We start from the raw sequence: 19,122 nt of genomic DNA, 5'->3' as shown, positions 1-19,122 counted from the left end.
AGGTGCTGATCTGCTGCTCCAGATGATGTAGAATGAGGCCAAGAGCCTCTGCTTTTATAGGCCCCAAAGGGCTGGGAAAACCTACTGACCCAGGCCCCTAGATCTGGCCGACCTGGTTGGTACTTCCTGCCCCCCCCTGGCCGACTTCTCTGGTCCCTCCGGGGCCGACTTTACTGCCCTATATAAGGGCTATTGCTGGGCTCTTTTGGGCTGCTGCCTGGCCCCAAGGGCAGCCCCCATTTGGCCCTACTCTTGGGCATATCTATGACCAGGTGGCTGGCCCACCATAGCCTCCACCTCTGCCCCTTCTGTCGTGCTGGTTCTGCCCTCTGCCAGGCTATCTCCAGCCATGTGTGCAGTGCCGTACTCATCCGTACTACTGCTGAGGTCAGCCACCATGTGTTGCCATCATGCAGCCACTCCTCACCTTCTCTAGATGTGCTGCCCACATGACAGCCATGATGCTGTCCATGTGGCAGCCCCTTTCTCTCTTTTTCTGTGGGGTACTTCCCTAGGTCTCCCTCCCCCATGCTCTCCTCATATGGGGGCTTACAGATGGCAAGGTGACCATTCTAACAGAGGGCAGATCTGGCAGAGAATGGCCAGGTGACTGTCAAGGACAGAGCAGAGCAGATCTGCGCAGCAGCTCCATGAAGGAACAAAAGCGCGACGATGTCAGCCACTGTACGGATCTATACGGGCTGCTGCAGGGCAGTGTATGGAAGGTGTCCGGGCAGGACATGGCACCGGCAAAGGGCTGCAGCATGACGCAACATGGCCAAGGTCTATGGGCAGGTAAACAGCCTGCGGGAGGGTCTCCAGCAGCAACTAAGGGCAGCCTAGCAGCAGCCCAAAAGGGCTAGGCTAGGGCCCTTATATAGGGCTGGTTGGACCAGCCAACCAGGTCGGCCAGCAAGCAGACTGGTCGGCCAGTCTCGTCGGCCAGGATGAGGCTGGCTGGTCAGTTTTATGACAGCCCCTTGGGGGCCTATAAAAGGAGAGGCCTCAGGCCTCATTTCATATCCAGCAGAGCAGCTTTGGGAGGAGCAGAAAGAAACAGCACATCCACCATCCTTGGGCCTCTACACAGGAAGTGAAGGAGAGAGATGTTGCTGCAGACTTAACTCCAGGAAGAGGTTGAACCTAGACTGTCTTCTAGGGCAGAAGGTTGCTGAGATCATCATCACTTGGAGCAGCAGTTGGGGAGCAAACAGCAGCAGCACCTAGCCCACCCTTGGACAGGAGGAGAAGGAGGCTGACATAGGGCTGCAGACTGAGCTCAAGGTGCTTCCCACCTAGGCTGGCTTCCGGACAGCAAGGTGGAAGGGATCTAGATAGACAGTCTACATATGCTCGAGGTGGAGCACGCAGGCTCAAAGATCTAGAAGTGCCACGCTTGTAGTAGAAGGACCTTTTGGTATTGTATCCTGTCCTAGTTTCTGGACGGATGGAAATATAAAGTGTTGCTTCTATATTTGTCTCTGAGCATTGTCTATTTGCTGGCTTGCACATCGATGCACATAAGTTAAGAAGTTTGTGATTCCACACCCCACACATCACATTGTGTGAGCTCCTTGGCATTACTATCAGTCTTCCGTTGTGTGTACCCTCTGTTGGGTCATTTCTAACGGTCCACCCCCAAGATGCACACCTCATTTAGGGGATTTCACGTGGAGAGGTGACCAACCCTAATCGAACAAAAGATACCGTAGATTTATGGGATGAGGAGGTAGAAGCCTCACCCCCTTGGTTGGATGCTTTAGCTCTCCCTTTCGCATGATTGGTCTTGGCAATTTTAGCTAATAGAACAGGACATTTATGCCATGCATGCCCTAGCTTATGTTTCTTATATCTGAAACATTTATCTTCCATAATCAACCTCTTCTTTCTTCAATAACAAATATCTGGCCATGTGATAGTTAGATATATAAGAGATCCGGTGAGCTGCTTGTAGTACTTGTCATTGACTGTAGGCTTTTTTGATCTTTAGTAAGTTTCAAACTCTGTTCCATGGGAGTGGCTGTAATCTTGCAATCTGCCATATGAAACTTTTTCAGGAGACTGTCAACATACTTGAGCTGACTCATGAAGGTGCTGTCTGAATCTCTCCTGAACTCAATACCAAGACAATAGTGCATAAGTCCAAGATCTTTCATGTCGAACTCTGCAGATAAATCTTGTCTTGGCTTTCTGATGAAGCTATCCTTGCTTCCGGTCACAATCAGATCATCTACGTACAAAAGTGCAATAGTAATGTCTTCCCCTTGAACTTTGTAGTAGAGAGTATGATCTGCATTTGATTTCATGTATCCCAGATCAGCAAAATACTTTTCGATTCTACTGTACCAACTTCTGGGTGCTTGCTTTAAGCCGTAGAGACTTTTCTTAAGATGGCAAACCTTATTCTCCTTTCCTGGTTCAACATAACCTGCTGGTTGTTGCATATGTCTAGATAACTTGCATTCTTGACATCAAGCTGATACACATTCCATTTGCTAAGTGTCGCTAGTGATATCAAGAACCATATGGAATCCATCTTTGCTACTGGAGCGTAAGTCTCATCATAGTCTTGACCATATTGTTGTGCAGATCCTGCTGCATTTCCTCGTTTGCAAGAAACATATTCCCATGTTCATTTGCAAAATGACCGTGACTAGAATGTCCACCACGATGATTTCCTATGCCGCGGAAATTTCCTCGATTGCTACTGGATTAACCGCCTTGGTCGTATTGCTTCTTGCAGCAATCTCTTTCATAGTGTCCAAACTTATGACAGTAGTTGCACTAGATGTTTGACATGTTTGTGGATGCATTCCCTCGTCCTTGGAATCTTCCTCAATCGGAATAATTTCCTCTTTGCTGATTTTGGTGTTATTGAGGATCATGCTGATGCTGATTTTGCTGATGACTCTGTTGTTGATGATGACCTCTTCTCTGGAATGATGTACCTCTACGTCTGCCTCTACCTCTGCTTCTGTCTGAAGCTGTGAATGCGTGATCATTAGAATGACCTTTGTGTGCATGAATGGCCTGAGTCCTGAGTTCTTCACCAAGTAACACTGATTGAAGTTCTTCATCAGAGATACAAGACAGTTTGGGATAGAATACAGAGGAAGTCATCCACGGTTCCATGGATACTGTGACAATGACTATGTCGGAGATCATGAAACCAAGAGATCCACACAGGGATATGCATTTTTCATTGGTCACGGTGCTATATCATGGTTGTCAAACAAACAGCCAACTGTTTCTTTGTCTTCGACTGAAGCTTAATATAGGACACTTACTACAAGTGCATGTGAGGCTATATGGCTCAGAAGACTATTGTCAAAAACAGACTACTTTGATGAGTCAAAGCTAACAACAATATACTGTGATAGCCAATCGGGTCAAGCATTGGCCAAGAATCCAATATACCACTCCAGGACAAAGCACATTGATGTCAGAGAGCACTTCATCAGAGAAAGAGTATTACTTGCTGGCATCACATTGCAACATTGTGATAGCAAAGAGAATGTTGTAGAGATCTTTACCAAACCACTCGGTAAAGAGCTTTTCGAGAAACACCGACTAGCTCTTGGTTTGACGCAGAGGAAGGACATTCCCATTAAAGGCGTGTGATGGAATGTAATGCTCGGTCCTTCTTCGATTCCCCAAAATCATCATCTTGAGGGAAGGCCTACTTCATGATGTTGATCTTGAGGGAAGGTGTTGAGAGATCACGCTCAACATCATGTGATCATATGTACATAGCACCATCATGTAATCATATGTGCATAGCACTAACCCAATAGAGTGCTATAAAGGAAAGGGTTAGATGCCCTAACCCTAACCCTAAATAGATTTGTATATATTCTACATTTTCAACTAAATCTAGTGCACAGTTAGTCATTTGTGGTGTGCTCTCTAGCTGTGCCCTCTCTCCTCATCTCCACTCTTCTCCTCTCCCCTCTTCATATTTTGTCAAGTCCTTACCTCAAAACCTCCAAATTTGAGGGTTGTCTAGAAAGAAATTCGAAATTTCTCAGATTCCGGTTGCTAAGTGCATAGAAGGCATAGGAAACTTCCCTTTCTGGACACACCCTGTTTGTGCCAGTTCGCAAATTGCTGGTGCAGCTCCTGCTACCCATATGGGTTGCCAGTGCACCTCTCTGTTGTCCATGCAGCATCCTCTTTTGTCGGTTGTTAGTGTGCCTCCTGTTGTCCGTAAGGTCTCCCGGCAGCATCGCCTTCCGCTCGCACAAGCGACTCTTTTCACAAGGCTCTTCACCCTATCCTCGCACGTGCCAACCAAGCCTACGAATCTCTACCCATACAGTAGCCGCTAATCTCTTCCTCCTTTCCTCCCTGGAGTGAATCATCACCTCTCTAATACCAAATGTGAAGGACCAAACTTACCAGAGAATGTGAATGGGTGCAATGCATGCACAAATTCGACACTCATTGGACCCTCCGAACCATTCAATGCACTCTTATGCACCCTTCCCTTTCCTATTGCACCGAGGACCTAGACACGTGGGTGCACATCTTTAATAATAAAATAAGTGTTACATATCCAAATTTGGTGCCGTCTCAAGCAGTTGCTCCAACTTGATGGGGCCCTATCTACTCAAATGATCATAAATACAAACACATGCCACATTATCAAATTGGGGCATCAGTGTAATAATAAATTCGACACTCATTGGACCCTCCGAACCATTCAATGCACTCTTATGCACCCTTCCCTTTCCTATTGCACCGAGGACCTAGACACGTGGGTGCACATCTTTAATAATAAAATAAGTGTTACATATCCAAATTTGGTGCCGTCTCAAGCAGTTGCTCCAACTTGACGGGGCCCTATCTACTCAAATGATCATAAATACAAACACATGCCACATTATCAAATTGGGGCATCAGTGTAATAATATTATAATGTCTATAATTAACAAAATGTCCATGTCATGACATGTGAAGCCAATTCTGCTGCTATTTACAAGCAATAAAAGATGGCAATAGAAAGAAAGAATGAAAGAAAGTTTATTAAAGTCTTCGGAAAACCAATGGGTCTATGAGACTATGAGAAACCTGATATAAACAAGTTGAAAGGGTGGAGCTACTAAAAGAGCATCAACACCCATGTCAAATGCTAAATGCTAAATGCTACATAGTCATAATAACATCCGTGATGCCATCATAAACATCAATCATGATCATCCACATCATTACTATCATCATATCATATGTCATCAAAATACAAAGTGAAACCCGATCCAATATAGCAAGGACGATGAGGAAGTGGTAGTATAAAGTCAAAGATAGAATGTTGTCGGCTGCCTGTGGACACGGTCCTATGTCTCCTAGCCATGGCTTTGCATCTCACAAGGGCTACGGTGACCCTTGTCGTCGCGCTACAACTTTGAATAAGGAGGGGATGTCCCAAGTGTAATCTATGCATCTATCCTCTGCCTGATCTGTCGCTTCGCTGGCTCTAGATCACGACTGCAACTCTCTCCTTAATTCTTTTTCTACACTTTACTCTGATTTCAGCTCTCTTTCCTCTGTGCAAACAATCTCTCTCTCACTCTGTGCACATTAGGGCCCAGGACAATCGTCGGGCTGGACCCCCCTAAAGGTCTTTATTACTTGGAGAAAATTCAGAGTACTTTACTCTGATTTCAGCTCTCTTTCCTCTGTTCAAACAATCTCTCTCTCTCACTCTGCGCACATTAGGGCCCAGGACAATCGTCGGGCTGGACCCCCCCGAAGGTCTTTATTACTTGGAGAAAATTCAGAGTACATGAGTTCAGCATAGAGCTGCTGTTCCAAAATTCAAAACGTGAAGAGATTACAAGAGCTCTCAAGCTTATTCTTTTGGCAACATGCCAAGTGTCTACTTTCCTAATTACATGCCACCTAAGGGCACTTTTTGGGGTCTAGGTCACATGAACCATTCATGGTCGCTTGCCAAGCTCCATATTGCTTAGGCTTTCAATCCCTCTTGGTACTTGCAATCATTAACTAAAGCGCACAACCATGGCACCCGTTAATGGTTAGCGCTTTGGATGCAAATAATAATCTGTGGACTAATCCTAGTCACTGTGGGCGTCCCCACCAAGCAAACATGTCCACATAACATAAAACCAATTTTTTGGTTGACCCAGGTCAACCCTCTTGGTTGTAATTAAGGGCCTTAACCATCAATCGAAGCGCCTTAATTATGGCGAAGTCTCTCCAACCAAGTTAACACATCTTGGTTAACCGAAGTTGACCCTCTTGGCGTAAGCCAAGTCTCGTTGACCGAAGTCAACACTCTCTTACCAAAGTCAACGCTTTGGTTCTTTGGTTAACCATCTTGGCCGTAGTTAAGTCTTCCTAACCAGGGTTAGGCTTACTTAACTGCGGTTAAGTATCTTTGACCGAAGTCAATACTTTAACCAAATAGATATAACTCTTTGAACATAATTAAATAAATGAAGTACTCATTAATAAATGGTCAAATAGAACTTTGACTTTGGAGTATTTACAGCTTGGTGGCATCCCCTCGGCTTCTATTCAATTGAACTCAACTGAAAAGCTTCCTTGTAAATATCCAAAAGTTGTGGATGATCAGACAACATGTCTTCATCCATCCATTTGGCATCCAATGCTGAATAAATTCTGAATTATACAAGATACCTGTAAAACTCCTTGTCCTAGGAACCTTTGCATACCGTATGATGCAAAATTTGTTCTAGCTAAAGGACCTCCTCCAGCTCATCCACTTCTGGTGAATCCTCTGTTACTGGCTCTGTAGGCTCCGGTCCCTGAAACTTCTTTAGAAGACTCACATGAAAAGCATTGTGAATCCTCCAATGCTCTGGCAATGCCAACCTGTATGCAACTTCACTAACCTCTCATGTAACTCAGGATGGGCCATAGTATCTAGGACATAGCTTTGCATACACTTTTTACTTGCCCTTTAGCTTGCGGAGCCTAGCTTTCTCGAACTTTAAAAGTACCCAATCCCCTTCCTTGAGATCTAATTGTCTCCTCTGCTTTTATCTGCAGCCTTCTTATGCTTTTCTTTAGACCTTTCTATTGATGTCCGAACTTGGCTGAAAGTTGTCTCGAGATCTCTGACAAACTGATCAGCTGCAAATATTTCATCCTTGGTCCTCAGGATAGGTGGCAAAATCACCTTCCCATAGATGACCTCAAAGGGGGCTTTCCCTGTGGAGCTATGAACTGTATTGTTATAAGCAAACTCCACCAATGGTAGGTACTTTTCCTAGTCTGAACTTTGGTCAACTACGTAGCATTTCAGCAAATCCAACATTGTAGAATTTACTACCTCACTTTGACCATCTGTCTGGGGATGAAAAGAAGAAGAAAAATTCAGATTCGTCCCCATATTATCAAATAGAGCTCTCTAGAATAGACTGGTCATTCTGAGATGTCAGTCACTGACAATGGACTTAGGCATACCATGGTGCTTGAAGATCTGTGCCATGAAAAGCTTAGCCATATGATCTGTCTTAATAGTTTTGCAAACCGGAATGAAATGAGCTTGCTTACTGAATCTATCAATGATAGTCCAAATCCCATCATTCCCTGACTTTGATCTTGGCAAATCAAAAATAAAGTCCATTGCAATACTTTCCCACGGTGCCTAAGGCACGGGAAGAGGCATAAGTAGATCAGGTGCCTTCCATCTGTCATATTTGACCTTTTGATAGGTTAGGCATTTTGTAACAAACTGATGTATATCTTTCCACATCGCTAGCCAAAAGAAATACCTCTCTAGTACTTGAGTTGATGCTGTAATTCCTCTATGCCCAACATAGGGAGGTGCATGGCATTCCTCCAAAATCTTTTTCCTCATTCCCTAGGTGATGCATAGGCAGTCATCTTTCATTAGATACCCATCTCTCAAAGATTAGTGACTAGTGGATTGCCCCTCTTGCACTTGCTGTAAAATCTCACCAAAATCTGCATCATTAGTATATTGCTCCCTCATAAGGCATCTGCTACTCTAAACTGAGCTCCCGAAGTATGGACAATCTGAAAATGATACATTGACAACATGTTTGCCCATTTCATGTGCTTCTCGGAGAGCTTTGTCTGAGTCAATAAATATCTCAAACTTTGGGTGATATGCCTTAACTGTGAAGTCTGCATCCAAAATATAATGCTTCCATGTATGGATGGCATGAAAGAAAGAAAGAAAGAAAGTCTATTAACGTCTACAGCCAACAACTCTTTCTCATAGATTCCCAAATCTCTCTCTGCATCTCAGAGTCTCCTTCTCTCATAGGCCACTATACGACCATTCTGATGCAATGCAGTCCCACCACATGCATTACAATCCACATCAAATGGCTGATACGAGGAACTATCAGAATTGGTTCTGTGGTCAGCTTCTCTTTGAGTGTGGTGAATGATTTCTTATGTGGAATGCTGTGACATGAAGTTGGGGATAATAAACTTCACGCACCTCTTCACTTCCTACTACTTTCGAACTGAGTGACAGAGATCTTTACCACTGGGAAAGGGAAAATAAAACAAAGCTTTCATGCCAAGAGACCACACCATACCTTTTCCTTTAGATGAGAATGAAGATGATAACATCCCAAGTGATGTTGTACTCTAGCATAGGGAGAAAAAGAGGATCAATGGAGGCCATAATCTCAACAAGGCGGTCTGCACCAAAAAGAGAAGAGCGATACGTTGTTGAAAGAAGATCTTGCGGCCATGGTTGACACGTACAATCACGTTCGATGCGTACCATTCGATATTAGTGCAGTACTAAACGAACTAAAAATCTTAGGTGTACGTCCGATGGTACGTTCGATACCAAAAAAAAAAGGAGATATTTTAGAGTTTTAGTTTTAGAGTAAGTTTTAGAGAAAGTGATGGAAGCGGGATGAAGAGGAAGCTTGATGGAGAAGGAGGGGGCGCTTGATGGAGAGGGAGAGGGAGAGGGAGAGGGAGAGAGAGATGGAGAGAAGAAAGAGAGAGGGAGAGGGAGATGAAGAGGTGGGCAGCGGGATGCTTGATGGCTAGGGAGATGGAGAGAAAAGAGTGCTTGGTAGAGAGGGGGAGGAGTGAGAGGGATATATATGTAGATTTGAAGGAGAGGCTGGCCCCAAACGGTCAAAAAGAGGCAGAAAACGGGGAGAAAATGAAAAACCCTGATCGGCCAAAATCCTAAAAAACAGTCAACTGTACAAGACCATACGAGACAGAACGGAACATTCCGTACGTCGAACGTAGGCAACCCTGCTTGCAGCTCAACATGACATGAACTGATATATATCGAGGAGTTTGAAGGGGCTGATTGGGTCGGATGGATATGTTCCGGGGAAACATTGCACCTCCTTCATAGAAACCTCTACAAGTAGCTTAAAACACTCTGCACACTGTCATCAGACACACAAACCAATAACTTCCAGCAGAGACATGATATCAAATATTCAAACACATTTAGAGATGCACCTTGAAATGAGCTTCGCTCTAAGGTTCGTAAGAAACACAGAGAGTCATAGATTTTTAGGCTGACATTTGATACAGAAAATTAAAACATACCAAGAATGCTTCTTGAAGACAGCTTCGCACTGATATTAGTTACGTCAAAATCAGAGCATCGAGTAAAAAGCTATGAGCAAAATACTGACAGGGGGTCAAACTGTCATGAAAAACACCTACTCCTTCTACTGATCCCAACTTTGGAGAATACTCCCTCCATGCTTAGACTTTATCAACGATCCAAAGCCCATAGAGGCCGCCTAAGAGAGAGGAAAGGATTCCCTTCGTGGCTTGGGAAACAGGTGGACCATGTGCGCACAATGAGCGTCCGAGTAAGAAGCACTTTGAAGACTTTGAAAGGAAGAAAAGAACAATGGAAGGAGAGAAGACTCAAGGGAGGTAATCTGAAGTAACCTTCATTTCCAATACAGTGAGACTCTACTCACATGCAACTCCATCTGCTATACACACAAGTGAGAAAAAGAGGTTTCATACATACAAGAGGGAGCGGGAGCTCCAAGACTACTCATAGAAAGAGAATAAACTAGAGAGAGATGGACTCTAGAGTCTACATAAGAGGATATCTACAAGAGAGAGAGAGAGAGAGAGAGCTCATGGAAGAGGCTTGAGGAGACTAAAGCTACAGTAGCATGAGACTCAATGGTGAAAGAGATATGTTGAACAAGGGAGAGGAGGACTCTTTTTATAGAGATTTTGTCACCCTCCTTCACTCATTTACAATTGCTACCTATAGATTCCTTTCCCCATCAATCACATAAGCCCGTATGTCACCATCCATGTCCTCTTTGGCTACTCTTGCCATGTGTCCCATCAAAAGATACTCAAGACTCTTAAAATATTAAGAAAGTCAAGAGTCTCCCCACATGGAGTCCATAGGAACCCTCTCTTTTCCATATGTCCACATCCTCCTTATTCCACATAGGAATTTTAGAAGGATTCCTCTTGACTCCATACTCCTCCACATGCCTTCCACAAGCTTCACATGTGATCTCTCTTATATTATTGGAACACATGGACATGAGACCCACCTCCTTATATGACTCACTCTTCCTATTTTGTAAAAACCCCATAATACCCATACACAAATAACTCTCACCCCATACCAAGGTATTTATCATTCATACACATGGTATTTACAATGATCCATTCCACTCATCCTCTCAATCCCATACAATATCTTACAAAATAGACTCTTATCAAACATAGAGAAAAACAATACCAATGCCAAATAAAATATATCAATTTTTTGCGTCACAAGTGGAGCGGCTATATCCGCAAAATGCCTGATAAATCTTTTGTAGTAAGAACACAAGCCTAGGAAACTACGGACTTCATGTACAGTCTTCAGCTCTGGCCATTCTTAAATGGCTTGGATCTTTGCCGGATCCATCCGTATCCCATATTTGGATATATATACCCCAAATAATGAACCTCTTCCAAGAAGAATTCACTTTTCTTGCTGTTTGCATAGAGCTGGTGATTTTGCAGCTCTTGGAAAACTGTAGCAAGATGTTCCTTGTGCTCTTCTTCGGACTTGGAGAAAACAATAATGTCATCAAAGAAGGTTCCTGTGAATTGTCTATAGGGTCAGAAGATACAATCCATCATTCTATTGAAAGTAGCCGGAGCATTTGTCAATCCAAAAGGCATTACCAGATATTCATACGGCCTAAAAGTAGTGTGAAACGTTGTCTTGTGCACATCCTGTGGCTGTATCCTCACTTGGTGATAACCACTCTTTAAGTGTATATGCTGAAAACTGAAGCCCCATTTAGCTGGTCCAGCACATCATCGATGCACAGAATTGGGAAATTTGTTCTTGACGGTCATTTTTTTAGTTCGCGATAGTCAACGCACATACGAAACGAGCCATCTTTCTTCTGTACAAGCAGTACAGGGGAGCAAAATGGAGAGGAACTCGGCTGAATCAGCCCCTTGGACAACAAGTCCTGCACTTGGGTCATAATTTCTCCTTGCTGAGTTGCACTAACTCTGTATGGGAGCCTATTAGGTGGCTCACTACTAGGAATGAGTTCTATGCCATGATCTTTAGGTCTCTTAGCTAGCAAAGCGTCAAAAAAACAATCATTATAGTTTACCAAAAATTGAAATTTATTTTGATCTGCCTCACTCATTTCAGCATGCATGTCAACATCTCTTTCTTTTATAAAAACCATGTATGCTGAAACTGCAGACTTTATTGCTTTTCCAATCGAATTGTTTGATACAATCGGGATAGTCCCCCTCTGTTCCTAGCAACCATACGCTGTGTTTTACCCCTATGTACAAATTGAAGCACTCTCTCAGAAAGAGTTAACGGAACCAAGGCATACTCAAAACCACATCATGATGTTTCAGTGGGGCGACGAAGAAGTCTTCCTAGTAACATAATTTTGTACATGAAGACAGAGCTTCCCTATCAAGGGAGTGACTAGCACAAGGTTCCCACAGAACATCTGGTCAGCATCCAAAGCCCTACCCAACTCCTCTCTCTTTATTCCCCAACCTCAGGGCTAAATCCTCTGATATGAAAATATATGTAACCCCAGGATCGAACAAAATCAGCCTCTGCTGTCTCTGATCTTACCCCAAGATAGCAGCGACTCTCTTTCCTCCGGATTTGTCACTCGACCCAAAATGTCCGGAATTCCTCCTGCCATCGACTTTTGCTGTCCTGGTGGCTTTCTCTGCTCCCTAGAACCGGAAGGCTTCTCAGGGCACTGGGCAGCCACATGCCCTTCCTTTCCACACCTGAAGCATTTCCTCTCTTCATCGTGAAATATGGCTATCTGCTCAAGGGAAAACTAGGGTTTACCCTTGAAGGCTTTTGGTGCTTGGTTTCCCCTCAACTTCTGAGGCCGAAATTCCTTTTTCTAAGCCTTGGGAAACTCCTTTTTTTATGCCTGAGGTGTGGCTGGCTTTTTCTTGTCTGCTGTCCCAGCATAAAGAGAAGGCACTGTGGTGGGTTCCTGCATATACATTAAGCTTGCCACAATGGCTGCGTGCATGATATCCTGTATGCTCTTATGTTGCGGCTGGGTATTAAAAAACAGCCTAAATTTTTGGCGTGAGACCAGACCTGTACTTCCTGACCTGGGTCTTCTTGAGACCTTCTTAAAGGGAGTGAGACCAGACCTGTACTTATTGACCTGGGTCTTCTTGAGACCTTCTTAAAGGGAGTAATTTGCAAAAATGCATCCCAAAATTTCTCGTTGTAGGCCTCTACTATATCTCCCGCATCCATATCCAAGCTGTCCCAAGCGACAAGGACCTGGTCTTTGAACTGCTTTGGCATAAACTGTTTGTAGAAGGCTTTCTTGAAGCCCTTCCACATTCTTGGAGCTGTGCCAGCTGTAATCTGGGCACTCCACTATGCACTAGCCATTGCTGTCAGCTGTAAACTAACCATGCACAGCTTCAAAGACTCTGAAAATATCTCCGTGCCAAAAGCTACATCAAACTGACTGAAGAACTGCATGGCTTTTTCTGTTTGGCCATGCTGGCCACTAAAGGTTGCAAACGTGACAGATTTCCCACCTTCTTTGAACTCTTTGGTCTTTGCTCTCTTGCTAGACTTCTTCTTCTTCTTCTTCTCATGCTTTGGCTTTGATGATCCAGAGGAAGAAGACGATGATGAGGATGAAGAGGTAAGAGCTAGAAGAAGAAGAGGAACTTGAAGAGCTATAATGATGCTTAGCCTTTTTCTTCTTGGAAGGCGTACTCCCTTCCTGACTACATGCTTTCCTCTTTTTGTTGTCCTCTTTTCGAGGTTTCTTGCTCTTCTTGGAAACATCATCTACAGGAAGAAAAGCAACTACATCCACGGATCTCTTTCTGGCTGTCACCCTCTCGGTTGCACCAAAAGAAACTCTCTACTGCTCTTCCTCTCCAGAGGATTTACAAGCCTGCGAAACAATGGATCCCTTCTGGCTTCCATGAGCTGTGCCAATAAATGTCTGTAACTTGCCTCAATCTTTTGACTCTGCCCTTGCATAGCTTGATCAATCCTGGCACTCTCCTCATGGGAGGGTATGACATCCTGCTGCGAAGCCATCACTGCAACTTATCTGAGACTTGCAAACTCTCACACACATTGTGTATGTAGATAATGCACTCAGCCTTTACTTTCAAGGAGAAAATACCTCAACAAGAGGTGTGTTGCATTCACAACTTGTGCCAGTAATATGTTGTCACCTCAAGGCATAGTCCACAAGGTTACCTAAGCATCAACTGTCGTGTTGCGCCTTTTACTGGCTACTGCAAAAAGCTCTCAAATGCATCTATTTTGTCCTTTTTCTGATGCATCTCTTTACTTGTACAAATCTCTGATTTTTCTGTGTTTTCTGCTGCTTTTCTGACAAGAAATGCTATATCTGACAGAGAAAAACTGACAGGTGATACCCACTTTTTTTTGGGGGGGGAGGGGGTGATTGGATAGGTAACTGTCTAGTTACGTTGGTTGGATGGACAGACTAGTTGGTCTATAACTAGGCCACTAACTGAACCAAACTGGTTAACTGGACCAATCTAGTCTAGTTAGTTAGATAGCTGGTTAGGCTGTCCTCTGACCACATCTCTAACCGGGGTTAATTGACCACGGTTAAACTAACCACTGGTCTGCCACTTGGCTGCCATGTTAGCTGTCTAGCTGGCAGTACCATATCAACATCCACGTGTCTGCCACATCAGCTTCTTGCTCCCACACTGCCACGTCAGCTTTGTGCGTACCTATGCCACGTCACCTAGGTGCCACGTCAACATCTGAATGCATGGTCAAACCAATTTTATGGTCAACCGAGGTCAACCCTCTTGGTTGTAATTAAGGGCCTTGACCATCAGTTGAAGCGCCTGAATTATGGCCAAGTCTCTCCAACCGAGGTTGGCACATCTTGGTTAACCGAAGTTAACCCTCGTGGCGTAACCCCTGACCCGATATAGATAAGTGATGACCTGAAATGCTACATCAAGCTGCAATGGAGATGACCCAAACTCGGTCTAGATGAGCTAGTGAGGAACTGACAGCTTACTACGAACCATCCATGATAGCATTAGAACTTGTATGCTCCACATGAGCCCACTCTGCACTTCAGAGATTCAGCCCCCAACAAGGGCTGCCATACATCCTCGCTGGTCAGACCGAGGAGTCAAACAGGAGGGCCTTGGTCTAAGGGTCCTAGAAGCGTGAGTGGAAGAACTACCTCTCCAACCTAGCCAGCGAAGCATATCCTTTGCCCATTCAGGCCAGCATTGCCAGTCTCATCGTAAAAATAGGGCCAAAAAAGATAAGCCCTACGTATGTGTAAGACGAGACAATCTCAACCGGTGATCCATCAAAGGTAAACTGCTCTCTATGCATTGCTGCCCGAGATGTATTGAAGATCATGACCTTGGTCTTACCAAGATTGGCCTTCAAATCATGCGACTCACAAAAGGACTGTAGTGCATCTAAGTGTCTCTGGAGACGATCTGCAAAGAAAGATAGGAGTACCGCGTCATCTGCGAACATCAAAATCTGAATCAAAGCACCAACGAGAGAGCATCCAACCCCTAGTGTCTACATAAATGTCTCAAGCTTGTCAATGTAGAGACCAAACAAGGTTGGTGAAACACGACATCCTTGTTTGACCCCAATAGTACTCATGATCTCCTCTGTCCATCCAGCTCATGTATGGACTCTACCTGGCACTCTCTCGTACAATGCCATGACAGCCCAAATGATCACAAGGTATTTGAGTCCAGTTCTGCCACTTTTCAACCGTCAAAGACTTTGGTATTCTCACACTTGAGATGCTGAAACAAGCCAAAAAAATCAAGTAGATGCAAGGAGAAAACCTTCTAGGTTGCTTCTGGTTTTTTCTGCTTCTCCTTTTTCTTTTGCTTTGTTGAAGTGTTTGCTTTAGCTTTATCATGCACAAAGATGGTGGGGGACAAAAACTAAGCCTCTGTGGAGAACAAAAACACCTATACAGGAAACTATACAGGAAAATTTCAGTCAAAAGTACCCTGCGCCTAGACAAGTATTTGACTTCATGATGCCATCATACTTTCTTGCTTCCTGAATTTTCAGCACATTAATCCCTTCTCATATAAATAAAACTATCCTGATAACAAAAAACAACAGTGCCAAAATTTACCCACAACCACCAGCACATGTTTCTGTTCATAATTGCTTAAACCCCTTGATTTGACATTTGGCTTCAAGAACTGCAATATATGGTACAAAACTGTAGAAGGAGTAACAAACAAATTCTGCACACCAGGCATGTTGTAACGTTAAGGCAGATGTGCATAAGGATACTTACAGATTGGGTTTCATCATCTTCATGTAATGACTGCATAAGAGTCTTCTTAAACGTTTCCAACTGTAGTAGATATAAAGACCCAAAAAAACAGAAGGTTCAGGGAAGTCAGTTATACTATCAAACTCCAACTGCAACATTCAAATGAAGTTTTACACATGGCACCATGAGCAGAATCAGCAAATAATATATTGTCGCACACTTAATAAATTTCTATTGGCATGACAGGAAGCCTCATTGATCTGCCATATGAAAGGTACCTTCAGAACATCACGATTGAGTTTCTTCACCGAGGCTGTCAGGATGTTTTTCTCTGTTGCGAGCTTCGCCTGTCATGTCAAAGTAATAACCTTTCTGCAGTGAGCCAAGGCTAGAATTCTATGTATAATATATCAATGAAAACTGTGTCAAAAATGTTAATTTAAATGCCTGAGGCCTTGACTTCACATGATGTGACTCACTAAGCTTCAAATCATTGACTCCAATTAACAAGAAAGTTGACACATTTTCAGATATGAGACCCAGCCCTTGAGTTTCATTGCTGATGGTCACACCACATTACTAATGTTACAGTCGAATAACCAGCCAAAGAGACATCTTTAGAATTGGGACCAGCACTTATTTTGTACAGTCGATTTCAAATGGACAGTCAAATAACCAGCTGAAGAGACATCTTTATAATTGGGACCTGTTTCTGGATGCATTCCAAGATGGTACAGTCGGATAGCCAGCTCAGCCATGAAGAAGGCTGGCCTTACAGTCTGTCGTGCCCTACTGTTATGTGGCAACATCAACAAATACTGCAAACAGAGGCATTTCTACTACAAACATTTTTAATTGTTGGATGAGCTAGACGTGAAACATTGTAGATCTATCCAAAGCTAAATCCAAAAAATAACAAAACCAAAATAGGAGACAAATTTCAAAATATTATCAGCACTTCTCCTTGAAAACACAATCGATTCCATTCATGATGTAAATCATTATATAGTTAGGTCTAGTTTCAAAGCTCAAATGGCTAAAACAAAATAGTAGGCCTGCACAGCAGGAAGACCAAAGCAGAGCAGTCCATATCCAAATCAGTGGCTTGTTCTAGCCGCGACCAAATGATCCCTCTACAATGCCCAGATGCAGACACCACCGGACATGTCCTATATGCCCAGGCCCACCACTTGCTTGTTCACCACACAGAATGTACGGGCTGTACTCCGTCGGCTCACAATCAGAGAGCACAGGATCATGAGGGCTTACGGACCAAGCACTTTGCGCATGGGCAAGAGGTCTTAGCTCCAGTCCTAGCACAGATTTTTAACCAGGCTGTTTTGCCACAGCTTCCCACCTCCTTGGAGCACCACCACTATTGTGCCGATACACAAAGCCAGGGACCCTATGGACACTGGGAACTATTGCACCCTCATGACTGGCCACACACGAGTGTTAGAGAGGGAACTCAGCAGTCACACAGAGGCTCAGGGGCAGCGGGCACTAGGACAGGCTGGAATTCAAAGACAGCACTCTACTCTAGATCACATCTTTACTCTAAGGGCTATCATTGAGGAGGCAAGGTCCAGACACCAGAAAGTCTACACATGTTTTGTAGAATTCTGGAAGGCATTCGATACTGTCCCACAATGCCGCATGATTTAGAGACTACAAGAGATGCAGATTCCAGAGGCACTCACTTGGGGGGGGGATGAGCCTATATGAGTCAGTCAGAGGCAAGGTTCGCGCCCCAAGTGGAGGTAGTCTATCGGATTGGGTCGAGAGCACGATCGGGGTGAAGCAGGGTTGCCCCCTTTCACCAACTCTCTTCGACCTTTACATCGACGAGATCACTTCCTTCATATACTGGCTAGGAGGCGAGGGATCATTATTGGACGACCTCATGATCCAGATGCTGCTATACGTTGATGACATAGTTTTTATATCATCTTCGACGAAGGGGCTACAGAGACATCTAGACGCCGTAGAGGGGGTTCTCCAACCTATTTGGAGAGAAAATTCTAGATGGTGACAAGGAGGTGCATGATGGGTGGATGGATGTCATAGCGCAGTACACAAAGATGATGTTGAGAGCTATGGCACATAAGGTGATGAGTTGGATATTTACAAGTCCATGTCAGGCACATTTGCTCGTGCAATTGCGAAGGACAAAAAGAGAAAGCATCAAGGGGTGAAATGGTGGGAGACATTTGGGGCTCACACACCAAATTTGCAGCGGTTGGCTCTTTGAGTGCTCTCACAAGGCACATGTGCTTCTCCTTGTGAGAGGAATTGGAGCACATTTTCCCTTATCCATACTAAAAGAAGGAATAGGCTGCTTTCAAAGAATACCGAGAAATGAGTATACATCAATGCTAATGTGTGTCTCATCTCCAAAATCAAGGAAAGGGGATTTGAGAAGATAGAGGTCACCCCGGAAATTATCAACAAGGAGAAGGATGATGACAGGTTGCTCACTTTGCAAAAGGATACAGACGAAGAAGAGATTGCAGCCCCTATTGTTATAGGAAGGATGGATGTTGGTGCAGCTTCAATCATACTTCCGTACTCGTATGAAGTATGTGTATGGTAACGTATGGAAAAAACTATGGACTCAGTAGCACCAGTGCATCCATTCTATACTGAAAGGGGGGGAAGCCTGTCCATTTGAATCCCGTGCTTGGCAAACCATTGTTAACCCTTTCATCCAACAAGTTTGCTAACACGATAAACATGTAAGCAAACCATGTTTATGCAGGCTTCACCAATTCCTTCTTGCTGAAATTTCTAGGTGTGTCTTCGAGTAACAAATGTCACAATCATGTTAGCATGTACCAACACTAGCTTCACCCATGGGAGCTTTCCAATGTCCTCAAACAAGAGGTCAAGACAATGGCATGTGCCTCTCGTCCTAACAGTGACTGAGTAGTCAATCCCACGAGATGAGATTAACCATATCATACGGTCAGATCTACTCCAGCTCTATACATCTCGGACTGGGGGGGGACCAAGATCTCCCCACCAAGACCCAGTTCTATCGCGACCAATTCTTGAGAGTATCGAAGAAGGGATTCATCATCAGACCCCAATATCTCGAGGATAGAGGAGTATCACATGCGTTGAGGATTGCCATTGGACAGATACGGGTTTCATCTCATCAGCTGAGGATTGAGACAGGGAGAAAGAAAGAAAGAAAGAAAGTTTATTAAAGTCTTCGGAAGACCAATGGGTCTATGAGACTGTGAGAAACCTAGCTATGGGGGTGGAGCTACTAAACGAGCATCCACACCCATGTAGAATGCAGAATGCAAAAATGCAATAAGTACAACAT

At 44.0% G+C, this 19,122-nt stretch overlaps 1 protein-coding gene across 1 annotated transcript in view; it reads right to left on the bottom strand.

Moving 5' to 3' along the window:
• The window catches only part of LOC147881862 (uncharacterized protein At4g15545-like), a 70,580-nt gene that overhangs the window by 27,667 nt on the left and 23,791 nt on the right, over positions 1-19,122 (bottom strand). The window contains exons 2-3 of the mRNA XM_087401567.1: positions 16,070-16,138; positions 15,813-15,872 (exon numbers count right to left, since the gene is read on the bottom strand). Of these exons, the coding sequence (XP_087257693.1) occupies positions 15,813-15,872; positions 16,070-16,138 (129 nt within the window). The remainder of the gene's footprint in view (positions 1-15,812; positions 15,873-16,069; positions 16,139-19,122) is intronic.

Source organism: Dipteris shenzhenensis, chromosome 30 (assembly GCF_047967505.1).
Source record: "Dipteris shenzhenensis isolate YYH24624 ecotype China chromosome 30, Dip_SZ_1.0, whole genome shotgun sequence".
Taxonomy (NCBI): domain Eukaryota; kingdom Viridiplantae; phylum Streptophyta; class Polypodiopsida; order Gleicheniales; family Dipteridaceae; genus Dipteris; species Dipteris shenzhenensis.
Note: the sequence above shows the minus strand (reverse complement) of the source record. Positions and strands in the feature narration are given on the sequence as shown.